At 38.4% G+C, this 19,834-nt stretch overlaps 1 protein-coding gene across 1 annotated transcript in view; it reads left to right on the plus strand.

Moving 5' to 3' along the window:
• Window positions 1-371: 371 nt before the first annotated feature.
• Window positions 372-19,834, plus strand: part of ALDH1A2 (aldehyde dehydrogenase 1 family member A2) — a 30,567-nt gene continuing 11,104 nt past the window's right edge. The window contains exons 1-6 of the mRNA XM_010717272.3: window positions 372-507; window positions 757-897; window positions 2,481-2,610; window positions 8,480-8,541; window positions 11,113-11,241; window positions 11,376-11,489. Of these exons, the coding sequence (XP_010715574.1) occupies window positions 823-897; window positions 2,481-2,610; window positions 8,480-8,541; window positions 11,113-11,241; window positions 11,376-11,489 (510 nt within the window). The 5' untranslated portion in view covers window positions 372-507; window positions 757-822. The remainder of the gene's footprint in view (window positions 508-756; window positions 898-2,480; window positions 2,611-8,479; window positions 8,542-11,112; window positions 11,242-11,375; window positions 11,490-19,834) is intronic.

A 19,834-nucleotide genomic window follows, 5' to 3' on the forward strand; every position in this document is an offset into this window, starting at 1 on the left:
ATTATTCAGCCTTGACTGGATTGTATCAATGACCAAATGTTTACTTACTGAGATGGGTACTGAATGATTACTCCAAACCCTTGTCTTGGCTCCAGCAGTTTCAAGGCTTTTTCTCTAATGCCAACACTTATTTCTTCAGTTTATTTGTTACAGTGCTTGTATCAAATTTCAGCGTTAGCCAGAAGTTCTGTAGAGCTTGATGTCGCTTCTGTAGTGACACTGCCATAGAGCACAAAAAAAAAGTGGCTCGGGCTGAGCTTGAACTCTTGAAAACTGTAATTTTCACAGGCATAAAGAAACTTTAGTTTTTTTTAGAGCAGAATCTGCATATCCTTTCCTGGATTTTGCTGTTGTATCCTATTTGTATGCAGAGGTACTGATGATTATTCTTCTCTTTTCTAGATTTTTATCAATAATGAGTGGCAAAATTCTGAAAGTGGGAGAGTATTCCCAGTATACAATCCAGCAACAGGGGAGCAGATCTGTGAGATCCAGGAAGCAGACAAGGTAATGCATCCCATGAACTGGTACATGAACTGGTATATATGTATTAATACATCAAATATTTGTATATATTGATGCATTCCTGTGTTTTTATATGTATGTATGTAAATGAAGCAACAGATCTGAATGCTGTTGGACAGTTATTAATCCCAATTCCAAAACCCATTATGTGATAAGAGATTGCTGTACAACAAATTTCTTAACCCTAGTAATATTACTTACCTTTATTTGTTATTTCTTCTTTCTTGATAGGCTGATACGGACAAAGCAGTGAGAGCAGCTCGCCTTGCTTTTTCTCTAGGTTCAGTTTGGAGGAGAATGGACGCATCGGAAAGAGGCCAACTTTTGGATAAACTAGCAGACTTGGTCGAAAGAGACAGGGCAGTTCTTGCTGTAAGTAGCACGTGAAAATCAACAATCCAATCACCGGTTTAATCTACATTATGAAAGTAAATTAATTTGTAAATGTGTTAACATGAATAATATTAAAAAACTAGAATTAGTTTGATATTTGAGATTACTGACTTGAGAGCTGATCCAAAGCTCGTGAAAACCTTCAACAGTCTTTCTACTGAGAGCTTTAAATTAAACCTGAGAGAAATGAATGTGTGTGCATGGATACACACACACGTGTACACCTAATGCGTACACTTGTGGCTTTCCTAAAATAACAAACAGAAGACTGAGTAAAGTGATTGTGCAGATATTAGTGAAATAGCAGACAGAATTCTTACTGTCACTGAACTAGTAAGAAATTCTGAGTATTGCACTGTTTAGCTCACATGTGAAGCCATGTAAACGGTGGCACTGTTAATGTTATTTTCCGCATGTCAAGTACTTTGAACTAAGCTGCTGAACATCTTAATTCCAGCTTTGTCAACATTTAAATCATCTTACCACCAGTGTATACTGTAAAATCGCCACAGGGAGAAGGAAGTGCACAGCAAATCAACTTTACTCTGCCTGTCATTTGATTTGTATTTCCAGAGCCAAGTTCTTTACTGAACTGCACCACAGGCAATGCCATTAATTGCTTGTAGGGATGTAAGTCAGTGCAGAATTAGGCCTCTATTCTTCTGTATAGAAATTCATTTGATGGTTGGTGTGTTACACATGGGCGTACTTTGCCCATTCTTAATGATTCCTTTTAGACAGCCATTGAATCAGTTAAGCCATGCCAGATCTTAGGACATTTTATTGGATTCTTTTTGCTAAATGATCTTAGGAAACTCTAAGAGGATAGCTTATAAGATACTTTTAAAAATAGGAATATTAACTTAAAAGTAAGGACATTAGGCTGTTAATTTATGAGCTTCCCTAGAGGAGAGTTTGTTTATTTGATGGTAATAAATAAACTGGCTGTACATTATAGATATCTCAGACCTCAGCAGGAGTCCTGGCAGCCATACAGAGAAATTTTTATATTCACATCAATTATACAGAAGGATATGTCCATTCTTCTCTTTATGGATTCAGATCATTTATACAGGGTTACAAGGAGCCCCTTCTCAGCTGTTATCATTAACATAACAGAACCTAGTTTGACAGGCATTTTTATCTTGGCTCCTGATTAAAACAATTTAGCATTTATATATCTGGACCAAACACAGTGGCTATTAGGTCCAAAATGCAGTCATGCACATGCATGTGGATACACACACACAAACACGCAGGACAGAAAATTACAGAGACACATGCTTAAAAATTGTAGTAATCCCAGAATGCTCCAGAAGGAACCTCTTGTTTTGTTCATAAGCAAAAAGTCTTTCTGTTCACAGTCGCAAAAAAAAAAAGAAGTAAAAAAGGGAATCATGTATTTGTTCTGAACTGTCTGGATTAAGATTATGCTAGAATGACTGGTTGGTCTTCATTAAAATCTTTCTGTCATGACTGAAGAGTGGTTGGACAGTGAATACTGAAGACAATAGTCTAAAAATGCTATTTTGTTTATATATCAACTTTTTCTTGTCTTCTAGACTATGGAATCACTGAACAGTGGCAAACCATTCCTGCAAGCCTTCTACGTAGATCTTCAAGGAGTCATAAAAACCCTGAGGTATTATGCTGGTTGGGCAGACAAAATCCATGGAATGACCATACCTGTAGGTAAGCAAGATTATGGTATTGTTGTACACCTAAACCCTCTGATGGCCAAATGCATTAACAGATCACAGCTTTATGAAAGGCAGAAAAGAACTTGCTTTTCCTCGCTGAGTTAACATTGGTTTTATCAGTGCTGAAGCAGATGTTTAAAAGTTAGCGAGAGCTAGAGTAGATCACATGCTATTGTTCTGCCCTACATGCACATGCAAAATGATGTTTTGTTTCTATGACATATATCAGTCTGAGGAGATGGCTTAGTATCCTCTACATTGAAATAGTGTAACACAACTCATTTTTTATAAACCTGACGTGAAAATATGGTGTTAACTGCCTTTTTAAGAAACAACATGCTTACCTATCTACCTAGTTGATATATTTCTTATATTATTGCTGGTGCAAATTGCTTTACTTGAGATTAGCACTGGATCCAAATCCATTATTCATTTATACTTTGAGAAGAGTTTGCAATGTTACCATAGAGCTGTACACCCATATTTTGTTATATATACTTTCTCACACCATGCAGTAGGATGACTTTTATGTTTTATGTATGAGCGTAATCTTCTCAACTGCTAAGAAATTTATTCTGGATTTTTATTTATTTATTTATTTATTTATTTTGGTAAAAAGATAAGAAAAAATCCTTACTGTTACTTTTGCTCAACAAGTCTCTTCCTCCTGTTCCTCACTCCCAGCTGTTTAACACAGGCTGAATTTTCTGATGCAAAGAAATTCATTTGCAGTCTGGTCTAGCTGTGCCAACTGCTATAATAATGCAAAATGACCCATGATAGCAAAGAACAGGTTTATGCAGGTGCAGTCATTGAGATAAATAACTTATCTTTTGCCTACATAAAATACATCTAGGGAAAAGCAGTAAGGAAAACCACTATACATTCTATGGATTCTTTTCAGCTTCATGATGCACACTGTTCAGTGCACATGTATGTTTATTGCACGATACTGAAGGAGATGAGGAAAGCCCACTCACAAGTTGATGGATTTCATTGTTGTCTTTGTACAGTGGACACCTTTACACTACCCATTTATTTCTATAAAATTACATAATGTAACATAATATCTGCAGTACAGTAGTTTGCCTCTGAACAGAAAACCACAAGATTGCAGAAACGAGGCAAACATTGTGCAATTTACTGCAACATTAATCTTCATGGTGTTTCAGCTCATTTAAAAGGACAGTGTGTTCTGACTGATGTTTATCATCATTCGTGTATTTTCACCAAAGAAATGACAGTATTAGTATTTCTGGTATCGATGCTCCTGTAAGGACTTACGAAGATTTCCACAGCCATTTGGGATGAGATTTATAAATCCTGCTTTTGCTGCTTGCGTTTCATATTTAAACATGCAAAAGTGCAGAGCACACCATAAATTCATACACTCCACAAATTTCCTGTTTGCTAATCCCTTTCTCCCTGGTCAGGGAATGCCTCCTTCTCGCTTGTAAGCCCTGCAGGAATACGGATTTAGGTCTATCACCAAAAGCCATTGCTGGCTGAAGGAGAATAAATATTCTCTGCTTATTCTTGACCTCAAATAGTGAAACAGATTAAACTCATGAATTTCTCAGTTTTGATGGGTGATATAACAGGGAGAGAGGAGACCAGATTTTCAGCAGACCTTCCTGGATGCAAACTTTAGTGCTGACTTAGTTATCAGTAACGAGCAACATAAATTATGATTTCTGATATTCACAGTACTCAGATTTTCAGGGTATCAGTTAATTCTTCCTCTTGATTTAACACTCCTCTGTATGTCACTAGTTTCAGATAATAAATTTGCCATTCTAATAAAGCTAGTTTAGAGCAAGGCTAGTGTTAAACAACAGTGCTCTTTACATTCACCTACTATCAGCTCACTCTAGGAAACCAAATAAGAAAATGACAACACCACCACAAAAAACCCAAAATACTAACTAAATCTTCTGTTTCTATGCAGTGAGTTAATAAAACTGAAACTTCCTAATCTTTCATCTGTTTCTGTTGAGGGCTTATTTTCCTCTAAAAAAACAACAGGAAAGTGATAAATAAGTAGAAAACAAAAGTGTTTTTTACAGTCACATTCCTTTTGGTCCCAAAATTGCTAAAAGCTTCAGACTGACCTTTGCTTGCTCCCATTCGTTAGGCTTGATGATTTAAATTAAAACAGAATGAGGCTACACTAGAAGCTGTTAAACTAATAAACTGAATGCAAGTGAAAATGTATCTTTAAATACAACATAGAATATGATACAGCTTAAAGAACTAACTCTGCTCTCTTCACACGTGTGTGCTGTGTGCTACTGTATGCAGCATGTGCCTATATTATGATTGCTATGCAAATAAAACATCTGAGATGCAGAGTCCTGATAGAAACGTGAACAAACTCACCTGTGGAAAGTATTGTTGCCCCAAAGTGAGATCCCTGGATAAGTGGGGCTTAATTTCTAATTAAAAATCTTTGGGCCAGGTGCTAAGCAGCTGCAAATTGATCAATATCAGTGAGGGCTAAAGAATGCCAATTCACATCAGCTGAGAATATTGAAATAATGAAAAATAAACCTTTTAGAATAAATGTTTGGATTGGATGTGGAATCAGACTGTCATAACCCTCTCAGGCTTAAGGCTGCCAGCTACTAGAAGGCTGAGAGTAACAAGGATCAGCAATAGCACCATAGACTAAGCATCAGTAGCATGAGTTGTATCTTAAAACTCTAGAGAGTTTTAAAAGTCTCCCATTTCATTTCTGAGCATAAGAAGCTTTCCATGCTCATTGTTCAGGAAAAAAGTGATTCACTTCATCAAACTTGAGTTCTTTTCCATGGTAACAGCTTATTTTACATTTATAGACAAGACTGCTCTTAGAAATGTCTTTGGTTTGTCCAGAAGCACCTGAATAACTTGAAAGCACATATGTCCACAAATATATTGTTAGAAAGAAATCTCAATAATTTTGTCTGAATAATAACTCTGTGGATGATGAGCTTTGGAAGTAGGTGTCAAAAAGAGCAACTGACTGCAGTCTAGTGGAAGAGAGCAGGACAAGCAACTCTGCATGGGAGCTATTGCTTTCAGAAAAGAAAGTTCTGCCCACATTTGGTAGAAGTACAATTTGTCTGACTTGGTAACCAGATTCAGTTTATCTGTAACTTTGTGCTATGAAGCACACAGACATGTGGCAATGATTATGGAGTGACGATTTGAAGTCAATACAGTGCTAACATAGCTGTGTTACTGTTGTCACCATCCACCTCTCACAGTAATACCACGTACAAGCTGGTATTTTTAGCTGACTCTTTTATGCATGTGCCTCTTGAGCACTTAAACGATTTTGCCTCTATATTATTTTTTACTCCTACTTTACTTCTGTCTAGTTTGATGAGTCTTCTTGTGGTATGTGAACCACTGCTAGCATCTGTAAAAGATAACTTAAAAAACCATACCTATCATGTCAATTTGTGAAACAACTACTTTAATCTCCCCAGGGACATTTTTTAGAATCTGGAGATCAAAATGGTGCAGTGACATTTTGTTGATGCGAAGAAAACAATTTTCTTTCTCCTTTACTTGATACGAAACTCCTTTCTCTATTCCCTCTGTTCTGTTCCTTGTTTAGGTTACACACTATTGTTGCCTGTCTCATAATTGCTCTCTTTCTGGCCTCAAGCTGATGTAGTAGCTACTCTAGCTCTGAAATCTACTGAGCACATTCTGTAAAGTGGATGTACAAAATTAGCAAACCTGAACAGAAGCTAGTTCTAATCAAATCCAAGTTGAAGTCTTTACATAAACCCAAGAAACTTTATGGATTAATCCATTTATTGTCACCACGTGAAAACGGAGAAAAGTGCAGCAAGTTCCCAAAATATTCTCCATCACGATGTTAGGTCTTCACCTGATATTGAACAAGGCTGGCTACAGCTCCAAAGCTGCCTGGATACTCTTATGCCACGTGAAGGAAAGCACATGTACCTGCACAGTAACAACAGGAGTGAAAGCACTGCAATCATTCCTCCTCCTATTCCCTTTCTCCCCATCATCAATTTCTGTCCTGGTAAATCCTCTCTTGTGGTAGGACACCAAGTTATCTTCACGCTGTTCTACAATACTTAGTTGAAATGATTTTTTTTACATAAATATTTTTTTTCTAGATGACAAGCATTATTGGCCTAGATGCACATTCATCCTATCACAGAGTGGTAGGGGTAGGAAGAGGGACCTCTGCAAATCATCTGGTCAAACCCCTTGGTCCCACCCACTTGACTCCCACCCATTAGATATTTATAAGTATTGATAAGATCCATTTTCAATCTTCTTCAGGCTGCACAGTCCCAGGTCTCTCAGCTTTTCCTCATAAAGGAGATGCTCCGGGTCCTTCATCATCTTTGTAGCTCTGCTGTTTAAAGCCTATGCCTTTATCCTTCCTTCAGCTGTAGCCTCTCTAAAAAACATTCAGTCTAAATTCAGACATGCTTTGAGCCCGAACTAGTTCATACAGCTACAAGAACCAGTTTAGGTACAAAAGTAGACTGAACTCTACTTTGTGTGGGTGCAGGCCAAGCACGGTAACAAAGCTGATGGTTAGTCGTGAGACACAGGAGATTGTTTTCCTGCTGTTTGTCAATGGGGGATGCATCATACTACAGTATGCTTAACCTTAGTAAGAGCTGAAGCAGCAACCATGATGCAGCTTTGTCAGAGAGCATGTGCAAAATGAGCCAGCACAGAGACCTGCTGCTATAAGCAAGCCAGGCCATGTGAAAGGTTTCCACACACCGCAGGCCTGACCCCAAATCACAGATCTGTTTATTTCATGACCTGACTCAAGCTGCCCTGTGCTCAGCAGTGCTTTCTTTAGCTAAGGACTGCAGATACAGCATAACAGCACTCACTTTAACTAATGATACATCTCACTCCTTTCTACTGTTTTTGCTATTTTTGTTCAATCAGGACCTTAAAAACAACTACCAGATCAAAAAGTTAAATATTTCCCTCAAACCTCATACCACCCACAACTGCTCTTTCTGAGTCTGCAGTCTGCCTTTCCTGCATCTTTGTTATTATTATATAATCTTTTTTCTGTTGAAGACCAGTGAGAAAAGCTCAGAATTTTTCAATTTTCAGCTGCTTTGTCCCTTAATTTCTTCACCTCTACTTGACCAAAAGGTTTGTGAAAATTCTGATTCTCTGTTGTCTTGTTTTCCTGCTGCATTCACTTTTTCCCTGTAAACTTAAATTGACTGCATGTTTAGCTTGAGGCCATGTCTGATACAGGCTTTGTTCTACAAGTCGGCTATCAGCACAGCTATGCAGTGAGCGCTGTATTGTCCTTAGTGTTGAGTTCAGCAGAGAATTATGCTCAGACACATCAGTCACAGACCTGCCATCTTCATTCCGAGTCTACACATTGTGGTATGTCATTCCACTACTTTAAACTCCTCTTGTCTTCAATGGAAGATGAATGAGAAGTGTGCTACTTTATTTTTCCCACATCTGCTTGTATGTATACCTTTATTCTGTCAGTCCTTCCAGGTAACTGCCTTTGTGACTGTTCACTTGGCTCACCCTGAATCAGCAGAGACCTCTCTTCCTCGCTGCTGCCCTTTTTTGTGCTGTACAGCTTGTCTTCTCTCCCAAGGACAAAGCTGGTTACTTTCTGATGCGATGCCTGCTTCCTTTGTTCCACAGAAAGAACAATTAGATTGCTCCTGAACCTAGGTTTCCCATGCTGGCTCATGAAAAAACATTTCCATGAGTTCTTTATTTCTTTTACTGCCATCAAAGGTTGATCCTTAGAGCTTTTTTCCCTCTATTTTTTTTTTGTTCTGCCAAGTCAAACTGCACTTGAGAATAACCATGCTCATCTGTTTCAGATGGAGATTATTTTACGTTTACAAGACATGAACCCATCGGAGTGTGTGGACAGATCATCCCTGTGAGTATCTCTACTAGCGCCTTCTATTTATTTTCATTTGAACCAGCTCTCTTTAAAGACACATAAAACATGGTCCTCAGCTATGTGTGTTTTCCATTACGAAAAAAGCTGAGCTCATATTGTTGACATATCTTTAACAGCCTCCCTGCAAATGCTTATTTGAACATGCTAATAGGGTTTAGGCTCTGTTATTAGGAGTTAAGTTCTCAAGTCATAGAATTCTCATGATTAAAACAAGCAAAGCAAAACACAGTGTTAATAAGCTGGCAGTGGTTATGGATGTTCACACAACTTATGGAAAATTGATGCTTTGCTGTGGCAGTCTTTTTATTTATTTAGTTTTTACTGTGATTTAAGAGGCTCCTCAGTTCCTGGGAGAATGTGATGCATTTTAATTCTATTCTTTCCTTTTAGAAGGCTGGAGGAGAAGAATAAACTCCAGGAGACATATCATTACAATTAACATCGTGTAGTTGTAGCTAATAGGAGACATTAAATGCTTATTTTACTTGTTATGAGAGAGAAAAAACATTTTATTAAATCACAAACTGCCCCTACACTCCATTATACATCCTTAACACACTCTTGGTGAATACAACATGGGAATTACACTGGAAAGTTAACGTTTTCAGAACTAGTTAACTGACTTTGGCAGAAATTTCAATGGGGGGCTTGTATATAGCTATTAAAATACTGTATGACTGTACTGACAAAGCACTGGGGAGCTGATCAAGACATTCTCTGAAAGTTTTGTTGATGTTTTTCATTTTGTTCATAACCACAAAACCACTAAACAGCAACACACAGCATTTCCATTAAGGAGGAGTAGCCAGAAGACATTACTTTAACAGTGCTAAGCCTTTTTTCTCTATCTATCTAAATTTCTTGTCATTTCATTTAAGGGATGGCTATTGTGTTTAGGACTCCGCAGGAGATCAGAGAGCTACACCCATCCTGCAGCCACGTCCATGTTATCCCACCTTGACTTACAATCATCCTTATAAATGATTTCACACCTACTTTTGTGCCCGCTGTTCAGTCCAGCACATGGATAGAGCATTTGCAAACCAGCAGCCTCAACATATATAACACAAAGCTGCCTGAAATCTCTTAGGATTGTCTCCCTGAGCATAACTGACAGATCTGCTGAAAAAAATTTGGCCAGGCAGAATTTATTTAGTCTAGATCTGTAAAACTCTTTGTCGAAGGTACTCAGCCATCTACCACACTTGTTCTTTTTCGCCCGTTCCTCCTACAAAACTTCAAGATGGCTGTCATGCACATCTACTCTAACACTGCTGCTAATCTGTTACATATTTCCTCCACAGCTACCAGTCACAGTACAGCCCTAGGGCTGCTGCGTGCACTTAGCCATTACACCAGCAAATATGTTATTACAAAAATAAAATTAAACAGCAAGTCTAGCACTAAACTCCTCATCCTCTTTCATATCCTAGCTTACATCAAAACATATTCTCTTTGCAGCTTTTTAGCATAAACAGGGCTACATACTACCCTATAAAGCTTGTCAGAGCTCTCCATGCAATAGCATTACAAGTGCAGGCTGTCAGCATGCTGTTGGCCCAATAGCTCCCCTCCTAGGTTTATATACTGGAGATGGAATTAAAACATCACTTTGTCTCCGGAGTTTATAAACAACTGAGGGAGTAAAAAATTGGGTGTTCAGTGATGGGAAGACAGTTGTGTATTTTTTCAAGCTAGCCAGGGGCTAGAGAAATGTCCATGAGAGTGGCAGCTGATATGCATCAGGCAGTAACATGTTCTGGCCAGTGGCTGACTGATACTTTCTATTTTCTTTCCCAAGGAGATTATTATATGCCTCTATAAGTGATTCTGCAAATGCAGTTATCTTATTACTCTGGCATTTCCACTGAAATCACTGTGACTGTCCACTTAGCCTGTTAGGATCAGGCCTTGATATGGAAAGTGAAACACTTTTTATTCTTATCTTTACCCACAGTTTGTCTGTAAACCAAATTAATACAATTTACTACATCTGCTGCTGCAGTTAAATGAAGTTGAAATTAATAATGATACTGATTTTTTTATTTCAGCAGTTTTTCTCAACTCTTTTCTCCTCTTTTCATGCCTTTCGTGTAAACTGCAGACTAGTTTTTAAGAAAAGGTATTAGTGAAATACTTTGACCTAGTACTAACATTTATATTTTATTGCAATTCCATCATTTAGTGATTGCATAAGTTGAATATATGTCTTAGGATATACACAAGAACTGTTTGTTGTGAGGAATTAAAATGCCAACTGCAAAAAGTAAATGAAATAAAAAGCAGTGTATAAAAAGTGAACAGATAACAGAGGATTCTTCTGTGAAGATTGCATGTAGGGCTTGTATTTCTTTGAACTGAAGAGAAAGAACGAGAAGGTCACTTTTGCCACTTTCTTAATGGCAGTAATTAAAAAAATCCTTGCTTTGTGCTGGGAAAGATTTATGTTGAGCATAGGCCTGAGAAATAAGTGAGGTAGCAGCTTGACATCTTGAAAACAAAACACCACTGCAATATTTTTCCATCAACTTTTATTTTTTCCTACAGTGGAACTTCCCCCTGCTGATGTTTGCATGGAAGATTGCTCCAGCTCTGTGCTGTGGCAATACAGTGGTTATTAAACCAGCAGAACAAACACCACTCAGCGCTCTCTATATGGGAGCCCTCATCAAGGAGGTAAGAATAATTGACAGGAATAATGTCTCTGTGTCTCTCCTTATGAAGAAGGAACTACTGGCACATGCCTGGTTTAACATGCTCTGTCAGGTTTCATAAATCTCACTTCCCTTCATCTGTTCCTATTTCGGTAGGCTGGCTTTCCACCAGGAGTTGTCAATATTTTGCCAGGATTTGGTCCAGTTGTCGGTGCAGCAATAGCATCTCATGTGGGCATTGATAAAATTGCATTTACTGGATCCACTGAGGTAAGAGTGTTTGCAGGTATGCTACTATAAAATGTGAATTAAGTCCTTGCATTGCATTTTTCACAGTAACTGAGTAAAAGAGATACATTTTAATAATATTGGTTGGTCCTTCTCAGCTAAGCTTATATACTGCAGTATATCCAAAGCAGAAATGGCTCTTTTCCTCCAGCCCCTGCTGTGCCCAGCACCTCAGCACAGGAGATACGGCTAGAAAAACATTGCTGGGATTTCCTGTGGGCTTATGAGGATGTGGATCACATGCAAGTAAGCAGAACATCCAGTGTATATCACAACATACATAAATTCTGCTTTAGCATCCACAGTTTGTGTATCTTGGCATACGTGGGGAAACGGGAAAGGAAGAGGGCAAACGGGCAAATACACTTCAGCTTTGATGCTACGTTCAAGTATACTTCACTAGTCTAAAAAGGAAGGATTGTGGGGTAAAAGGAAACTGTCCAAGGTGTCTATTCCCAAAATGATGGGGAAAAAACTGGCCAGAAGATAAAGGGAGCCAGTTGCCTCCTGGATGCCAAAATGTCTTGCACTGATTCTAAGATGCACATGTTACAAAGGAGGTTGAGATGAAGAAGGTTGTAATCTACAGAAAGAGAAACGAATCCCTCAACTCAGAACATGCCTTGCTCTCAAATATGTGCAAAGCCAGCTGTTATCAGGGTTGGGGGGGATGAAGGAGGTACTCCAGACTGAAGTCACAGGAGAGGGAGCCTTATCTCATCCTCTGAAGACAGACAGAAAGGAATCTCTGTGGGAGTTTCAGGGCTGGTTATATTTAGAGGGTGCTAAAAACAGGCCCTTTTCAATGCAAAATCTGTCAAAACTATTCTACGGAGGGAGCTCAACCCCAGGGATCCAGTCTGTCTTTGATACGTTTGACTCCCACTCATGGCAGTTGCAGGCTATATGCTGCACTTCACAGTGAGTCAATAAATTGATCAAAAAGCCCTATTTGATAAATGGGCATGTCTCCCTGGTGTGCCCAGGGCTTGCAAAGACTAGATCAACTCCTACAAGTAAATAATTTTAGTGCAAATATCCTGTAATTGTTTGGAAATCAATGCACATGAATGCAAACTATGAGTAAAATGTAACTTAGGCTCTATGCCTAATTTGCACAGACAGTTAACTTGCAATTACTGCGTGCCACTGCACATGAATTTTTATTGCAATTTTACATTACAACATAGGCAAGTTAAACACTAAGTCAATGGCAACAGCAGATTTCAGATGATTTGGAGGAATTACTGTAGTTATTACATGTTCTGTAACCAATTTATATTAGCATCCTGCAGTACTGAAAACCTTAATATGAGCTGATTACCCCCCATAAATTAAGTTGAAACAATTGTTTTCATAAAGATATGCGGTCTCTGTTTAAGTTAAATATTCTGTGATACAGGATGTTGCTCTGTTTGGAGGAGGAAAAATACAGATGGGTTAGGTTTCAAAGTTGTCTTTTGTAGCCAAAATAAATTTTTATTGTAGTTCCAGACAGCTTTAGTTTTAATAGGCGTTTAAACTCAAAAGCTGTGGGTTTTATACTAACTCAGTGCCTACCTTTAAAAGCCTTACTAATAGGAAGTGAAAAGCATTACAGAGATGAAAAAGCCATTCTCTAAGAACCAAAAGCAAGAACAGATGGAACATTTTAATGCAGTTAGTGTAAACTATACCATATTGTTTCTGATTTCCTGTAACACTGAATTTTTGTAACAGCAAGTCAACATTGTACAATTCAAAAACAATGCTCTGATATGAGCTGTAGAGTGTGTGACTTCTCCAAGGTAGTTTTCAATTCCTAGTGAAATAATAATGCAAATATTTTGTGTCTCTGGTATTTTCTGAAGTATGTCAATAGTACTTGACAGTGATGAGGACTTCTGATAGCCATCAGATATGTAAATAGAATGATACTAACTTCTACTTCCCCCTTTTGTCTGGATGCTAGTTAAGGCAGTTCATACTTTCAACATGACATGGTTAATAGAAAAATCTATCAGTACTGTACTGAAGATCTTCAAGTTTAGATGTCTGAGCAGTTTTTTTTTGTTTTTTTTTTTCTTCTCGAGTTTACCATAGAGATCTTTCAGAAAAATATATAAATGGTTTACCTTTCAAGTATGTGTTTGTGACTATTGAAAACTCACCATTTGCCTGTAAAAAACATCATCATGTCCTGAGGAATTTATTTAAAGGCTGCTCTTCCTACAAAATATTAATACTTATGTTTTACAAGATGTATTGATTCCAACCCACATACAAAAGAAATAACAGCAAGAAGGCCAAGTTCATGACCTTATCTCAATAAAGCCTGACACAGCCACACCAAAGACCCATCCAGCCTAGTACCTTATCTCAGAACATAACCAGGAACAGACTGCTTACAGAAGAACAAAGCATGTGTAGAGTGATGCTTTTCCCTCATAACCTTTGGTAATCAGTAATTTAAATACTTCCTGAGCCTGAAAGTATATGTGGACAATTGTATTTAATAGCTACCAGTGGCCATCCTTGCAACCTCTTTAAGATTTGCCTTCATATTATTGTAAGAAGGAGCCAAAAGTTTCACAGATTTTGAACTGTATGAATTTAGAGTGTGTGTTTCCAACACTGATGGAAACTTTGCTTCTAAAGGAGATCAGTAAGTCAGGGGAGAAAATTAACTCTGACTAGGAAAAGAAAAGTTATGTTTGGACGGAGCTCCCTGTCTCTATTTCTTTTCTCAGGTTCTTTAATACTTTCAAAATTAAGTACTACTATTTACTTTTCATTCACTTTTCCTCAAATAGTATGTGAAAAAAAAGTTATCTGAAAAGACCTGTTTTCCTGTGGTTTCATCACTGCTTGATTCCACTTCTTTCTTTCCTCCTTGCACTCCCTTTTATGGGTTGGCTTATGCACATCAGAACAGTAGTCTTCCATGTCTTTCTTAGCTTAGACTCTTTCTTGTGAAATACCCTCCATGGATCACTTCGTCTCTGTATCCCGTGGTGCATCGCTCCACAGCTCATTAGGAAGTGTTCTGCAGGCACCCAACTCTGTCAGCTATGAATTTCACTTCAACAGCTGGTGCAATGAAAGAAAGAAAATCATACTGAGAAAGAAAGTAAGCATAAAAATATTGTGTCTCCTTAATTTCAACAGCTTTCTTGGCTTCTCTGCTTGCTTTGATTCAGACTCTTCAGCAGCTTTTTAACAGAAGCATTTATTTTTACTGTGATGTTATAGCACAACAGGGCTGATCCATGAGACTCCTTAATTATGGCAATCTCAGGCATCACTGACATGTTTTTTTTTTTTTTTCCTCATCTTCCACAATCACATGAAAATTAAGCTGTCAGAAACAATCTTTATTCCAGCCAGTCTGACAGTGTCAACACTGGCTCTCATTCCTTTCTTACCTTTCCTTGAAAGATCATACACAATTTAGCATCCCATTGCCTCTTACTGTGCATCTCCTTGATCTTCCCAGTCCTTAGTTGTAGGGTGAAATTCTTGCCTGCCAGGACCTTGTAGGTGGTTCTGCAAAGCTCAGCCATCTCCTGTACTATCCCTGTTATTCACTGTACGTGCCAATCCATTTTCCTCTGACCCTCTCTGCTTCAACTTCTTCACTGTTCCATCAATTCCTCTATGCCTTCCCTTTAAAGTTCCTCTAAAAATGTAATTCTTTTGCAGGACTTACTAGCAACAATTTACTTAAGTCCTTTTCATTTTCCAAGCTTCAGAATAGATTCAAACTCTGGATGTCTGGTTTACCCGTGTGTCTGCTCTTGGGCTGCAGGGCTCAGAAGTACAGGAGAAGTTACACAGGTCTCTTCTATTTCCCTAGATTTAAATGAAGCAGCAGAACTTATTTGTAGACAACTGTTGATGAGAGGACAGTTTTTACACACGTCAACAAATGCAAAGATGTTCTTCATTTTTCTGCTACATTCTTGAACGAAAGACATTTTGCTAAGTAGCAAAAGGGAAAAGACCAACAAGTGGCAGGGAGAATACATTTTCAGATGCTGCTTTATTCTTCATATACCTTTATTTCCACTCAGGACTGTGAATACAGAGTCTCAGTTTGACTTCTGTGAGATGTCTGGCCATACCTGTACGTATGTGCTCCATTTGAACAGAATCTGGGTACATATAAATTCCTGAGGCACATGGAATAGTTAGGAATAACCTGTTTGAGGCCTAAGATTACAGATTGTTATGAAGTTCAAGAAGCTATGCAGCTGAGGGGAAAAAAAAAAGAAAAAAGCATTTAAGGAACTGGCTGGATTTAATTAAAAAAAATTGTAGAAAAGCTTAATGGGTTCTAATAACTTCTGTTCAGAAACAAATGTGTTACCTCCAAATCAGAGATGCTTGCAATTCTCTCCAGTTGTTAAATGCTCTCGAGATGAGAATCATAGATAGCACACAAAACATTTGAAGCCATGGCCAACTAGAAGTTTATCTTAAGTGGCTGGTTTCCACTTTGTTCAAACTACCACCCGTTAAAAGGCTGACAGATTAAAGATAGGATTTAGGTCTATGTTCATGCACTTCTGTAAAGTAACCCAAATAAATATACAGTAAATTGTTCTGGATGCCTCTGTAAACAAAAGGTCTATAAACAACATTAAAAAAAAAAAGCCTGCATTTTGCTTGGCAGAATGTTTTCTTTATGCACTTAGATTAACAAAGAATGATCTCATCGTTAGTCAACAAGATACAAGAGAGACCATCAAAGCAAACTACAGGAGAGTTAAGATTGATTCATGCCAAACAAATGTTTGTAGCTAACAGCTGTATTACCACTGATTCTAATTTACTCAGCAGGAATCTCCTTTCATTTCCGAAGTGAGATGAATGTCACAATGCATGATGTAGACAGAATGTCTACCTACTGCATAAGTTGTGTAAGCTGTCCTGGATCATACAATGTCATGCTGGTTCTGGACATCACGAAGAATTACATCCCGGAATTTTCCGCTTTTAACAACAAGAATCCTAAAGGTGATTTGTCCTCTTCTGAGAAGTCTGTGAGCTTACAGAATTACAGACATGCCTCATTTGAAATGAGAAGAATTTAAAGAGGCTACATTATTATTCAGTCTTGCTCCAGCTCCTCTGTTTTGATTGTATCTTGGAAAGGTTGAGCTTCCTGAATGCAAGGAAGTCCTTTCCTTTTTCCTTCCTTAGTGATTTTGGGAGAACTTAGGGAACTGTCCTTGAATGACGGCTGCCTACAAAAACTGCTTCTTAAAACTGAAACAAATGGGGTGATGCAAAAGTACCATCTCCCTAGGACTTCATTAATCTCTTGTAACTTACAACACTTAGATCCTTCAGATGTTCTCCCACTATCCCTGGAAAGCTATAATAGCAAAGATTGGTAAGCCAGTTACTTAGGATGCTGAAGTAACTACCTGATGAAGTATATTCCTTCCATCAATTTTCCACTGTTAATGGAATATTTTAGCTTGCAGAGATTCCTGTGCATTCTTACCTTCATATCTTATCTTGCAGCATGCAAGAAAGTTATCTGTTGCTCAGCTAGATTCCCTTTGATTCAGGTGTTCTCTAATATGTTAACATGTGACCAGAGGAGGCTCAGACCAGAGGTGAAGCTGGAGGTTCTGACAAAACTGTAGAGAAAGCATTACAAACCTTCAAGTTTGCTTTTGACTTGTGAGACTTCCACTGCTTTAACAGGCAAAAACACCTATACCATTGAGATGCTGTTTTCTGTCTCAAAACAGAAAAATGAAGAAAACATCAATAGACTTCTTCGAATTTCTGCAGAGATGTATTTAAAATGACTGCATGAGCATCCTCTTGAAGGAGACACTGAGCATAGAAAGAAGCAACAACCAAATGCTGTATGTCTCAATACACTCTCAATACCTAACATCATATAATTCACAGTTCAGAAACTATTCTTCAAGAAGTTGTTTTACACAGGAGCGCTCCAAAATGTTTCTTTAATTATCTTTCTTGTTTTTGTTGTTCTGAGTAACAAATTGTTTTCTTTCAGATGGGCCAAATTACATATGCCTCACCCTCCACACAGCTTTCAAGGTTATGGTACTTCACAAGCTATCCAGGGATACTTCTGATATCAATCTTGAAGCCTATTCAAAACAAAGATGGGGAGTCACAGTTTTCTCTGCCAACATTCCTGCTGGATAACCACACAGCTCCATTATCTGTGGGAGAGTCCTCTCTTCCAGTGTTCCTTTGCAAGGCTGTACTGCCTATTGGGAGCTCACAGATAGAGCTGAGAGACACCGCAGGAAGCATGTATTGAAAGACCATACAGATTGGAACACTATCACTTATCCCTTTCATGCTGTCTTTCTCTTTATAGAGAAGGTCAGTTACAAAAGGCAGTCTTTGTCACTAAATAATCACAGCTCTGGTGCCCTCCCTAAGACTTTTTTCAACCTGTGTACACAGGGTACAATAGAAGCACAGTGAACAAAAATGCTGAGCAGCGTGAGCCCTACCAACCTGATGTCTACACTGATTTCTGATACAGTGGAGCTGTTAAGCTTCTATTTGGAAACTTGACATTAACCTCCCTCTATTAACAATACTGTGAACAACAGTTTTTGAAATTAACATTGTTGCTCTATTTGCCACTGATGATATTTGGACTTGCATGTTTGCCAATCACTTGTTAGTGTACAGTTCTTCAAAAGTCCATATTTATGTGGACAGAACAGTTTTGACATATAAGTGGTGCACTGGAAGGGGGAGGAGGGATGCTGGGCTGAACCTAGCTCTGATGGCTTTGGTCTGCTCTGCTCTTTGCAGATTTTTGAGGGGAAATAGGTGACTTGTTATCTGAGAGAGGGAGGTTCAGGGCAGTGCGGGTGTGAATGGCATTAGCTGGCACTGGCTATAAACACAGCACCCTTACTAGTTTCCAGTGTACGTTTTCAGCAGAGTTTGAGAGGCTGGAATTTGCAGATGACGTGCTCAATATGTGTAGTGGGAATGGAGGGCAGAAAGGATCCTTCTTTTTCATGTTCACTTCTGGCTGTCAGTCAAACACAACAATAAACTCAGTTCCAATTAAGGGGATATGCAAGGAATTTCATGATAATGTCAACACTCCATCAATATAGGGATAAGGAAGTTAACGGTAATTTCTATATTTCTTTTTTAAACCCCCAGTTACACACAACTGTGGTATCACCAGATAAACAGTTAATCACAAAGGTACATGAAATGGCTGACAACTCCTTCATTACCCTGCGGCATTTTTGCTTTATGTGTCTTTTTTCATTTAGTTAGTTGGGTGTTTTGGTGTTTGTTTGATGGGTTTTTGTGTCTGTTTTTTATTTGTTTTCTGTGGAGGCCCTGGTTTCTGTTTCATTTGCTTTCTAATTACTCTTGTGCTGACTTACCTTTCTCCAGCAGACAGATCTCAGTTCTATAGGAGGCTTAGCTTCTCAAACATTAACCCCTTACTGCTGGGAATCCTACTCATCTGGCTTTAGAAATGGAAAAGTGAGAAATCCAATTACATAGAGAAAAGAGTACCAGGAGGAGAAAGAAGTCCCACTGCAGACTCACATCACATCTGACTCCCCACTTGACCTTAAAACACACTGCAGTTAAGAGAAATCACTTCTCAAGGATCTCAGGCTTCTAAACAATAAAGAGACACTTAATGCCACACTTTACTGGGGGATACCTGTGATATTTTATTTGCTACAAAATAGGCCCCATTACAATGTGACTATAGAACGTGATCTATTTTTGAGTGATTAATCCAGGGAGCACTGCTGCCTTTCCAACTGCACTGCCCTCTCTACTGGGTACACACAACACATCAAACATGTAGTTGTCAGACTGCTACTCCATTTATCAGTCCTTATGTTCCTTAGTGAGATCTGCAACTCGATGCTGTTCGTTTTCTCACAGGGCTGCATTCTGCTCCAGCTGACCCAACAATCTACCAAAATATTTGTAGGTGCTTTTGACCTCCTCAACCCATATTGTCTGTGAAGCAGCTGAGAGTCAGATCTGGGATGGTGCATTTCTAACTTTTTGCCCTGCTTGGTGTGCTGCTAACCCAGCAGAAAAGGTTGATGATTTCCTTAGAATCTCAATCATGATTTCACTGTCAAATTATTTAAAACTTATGATGCTGAAAACTGAATTTGGAGAACAAATGCTCTCCTACAAACAGCTCAGCTAGCATTTTACAAGTAATAAGAGTGAAATAAGTTCTAATAGCAATCATCACTTTGGATAGCTAACCCCTGGACTACATAAAGACACGTGATAGCAGTTATTACTGATGAATAGTAATATGCTTAGTAAAGACTTAA

This window comes from Meleagris gallopavo, chromosome 12 (assembly GCF_000146605.3).
Source record: "Meleagris gallopavo isolate NT-WF06-2002-E0010 breed Aviagen turkey brand Nicholas breeding stock chromosome 12, Turkey_5.1, whole genome shotgun sequence".
NCBI lineage: Eukaryota > Metazoa > Chordata > Aves > Galliformes > Phasianidae > Meleagris > Meleagris gallopavo.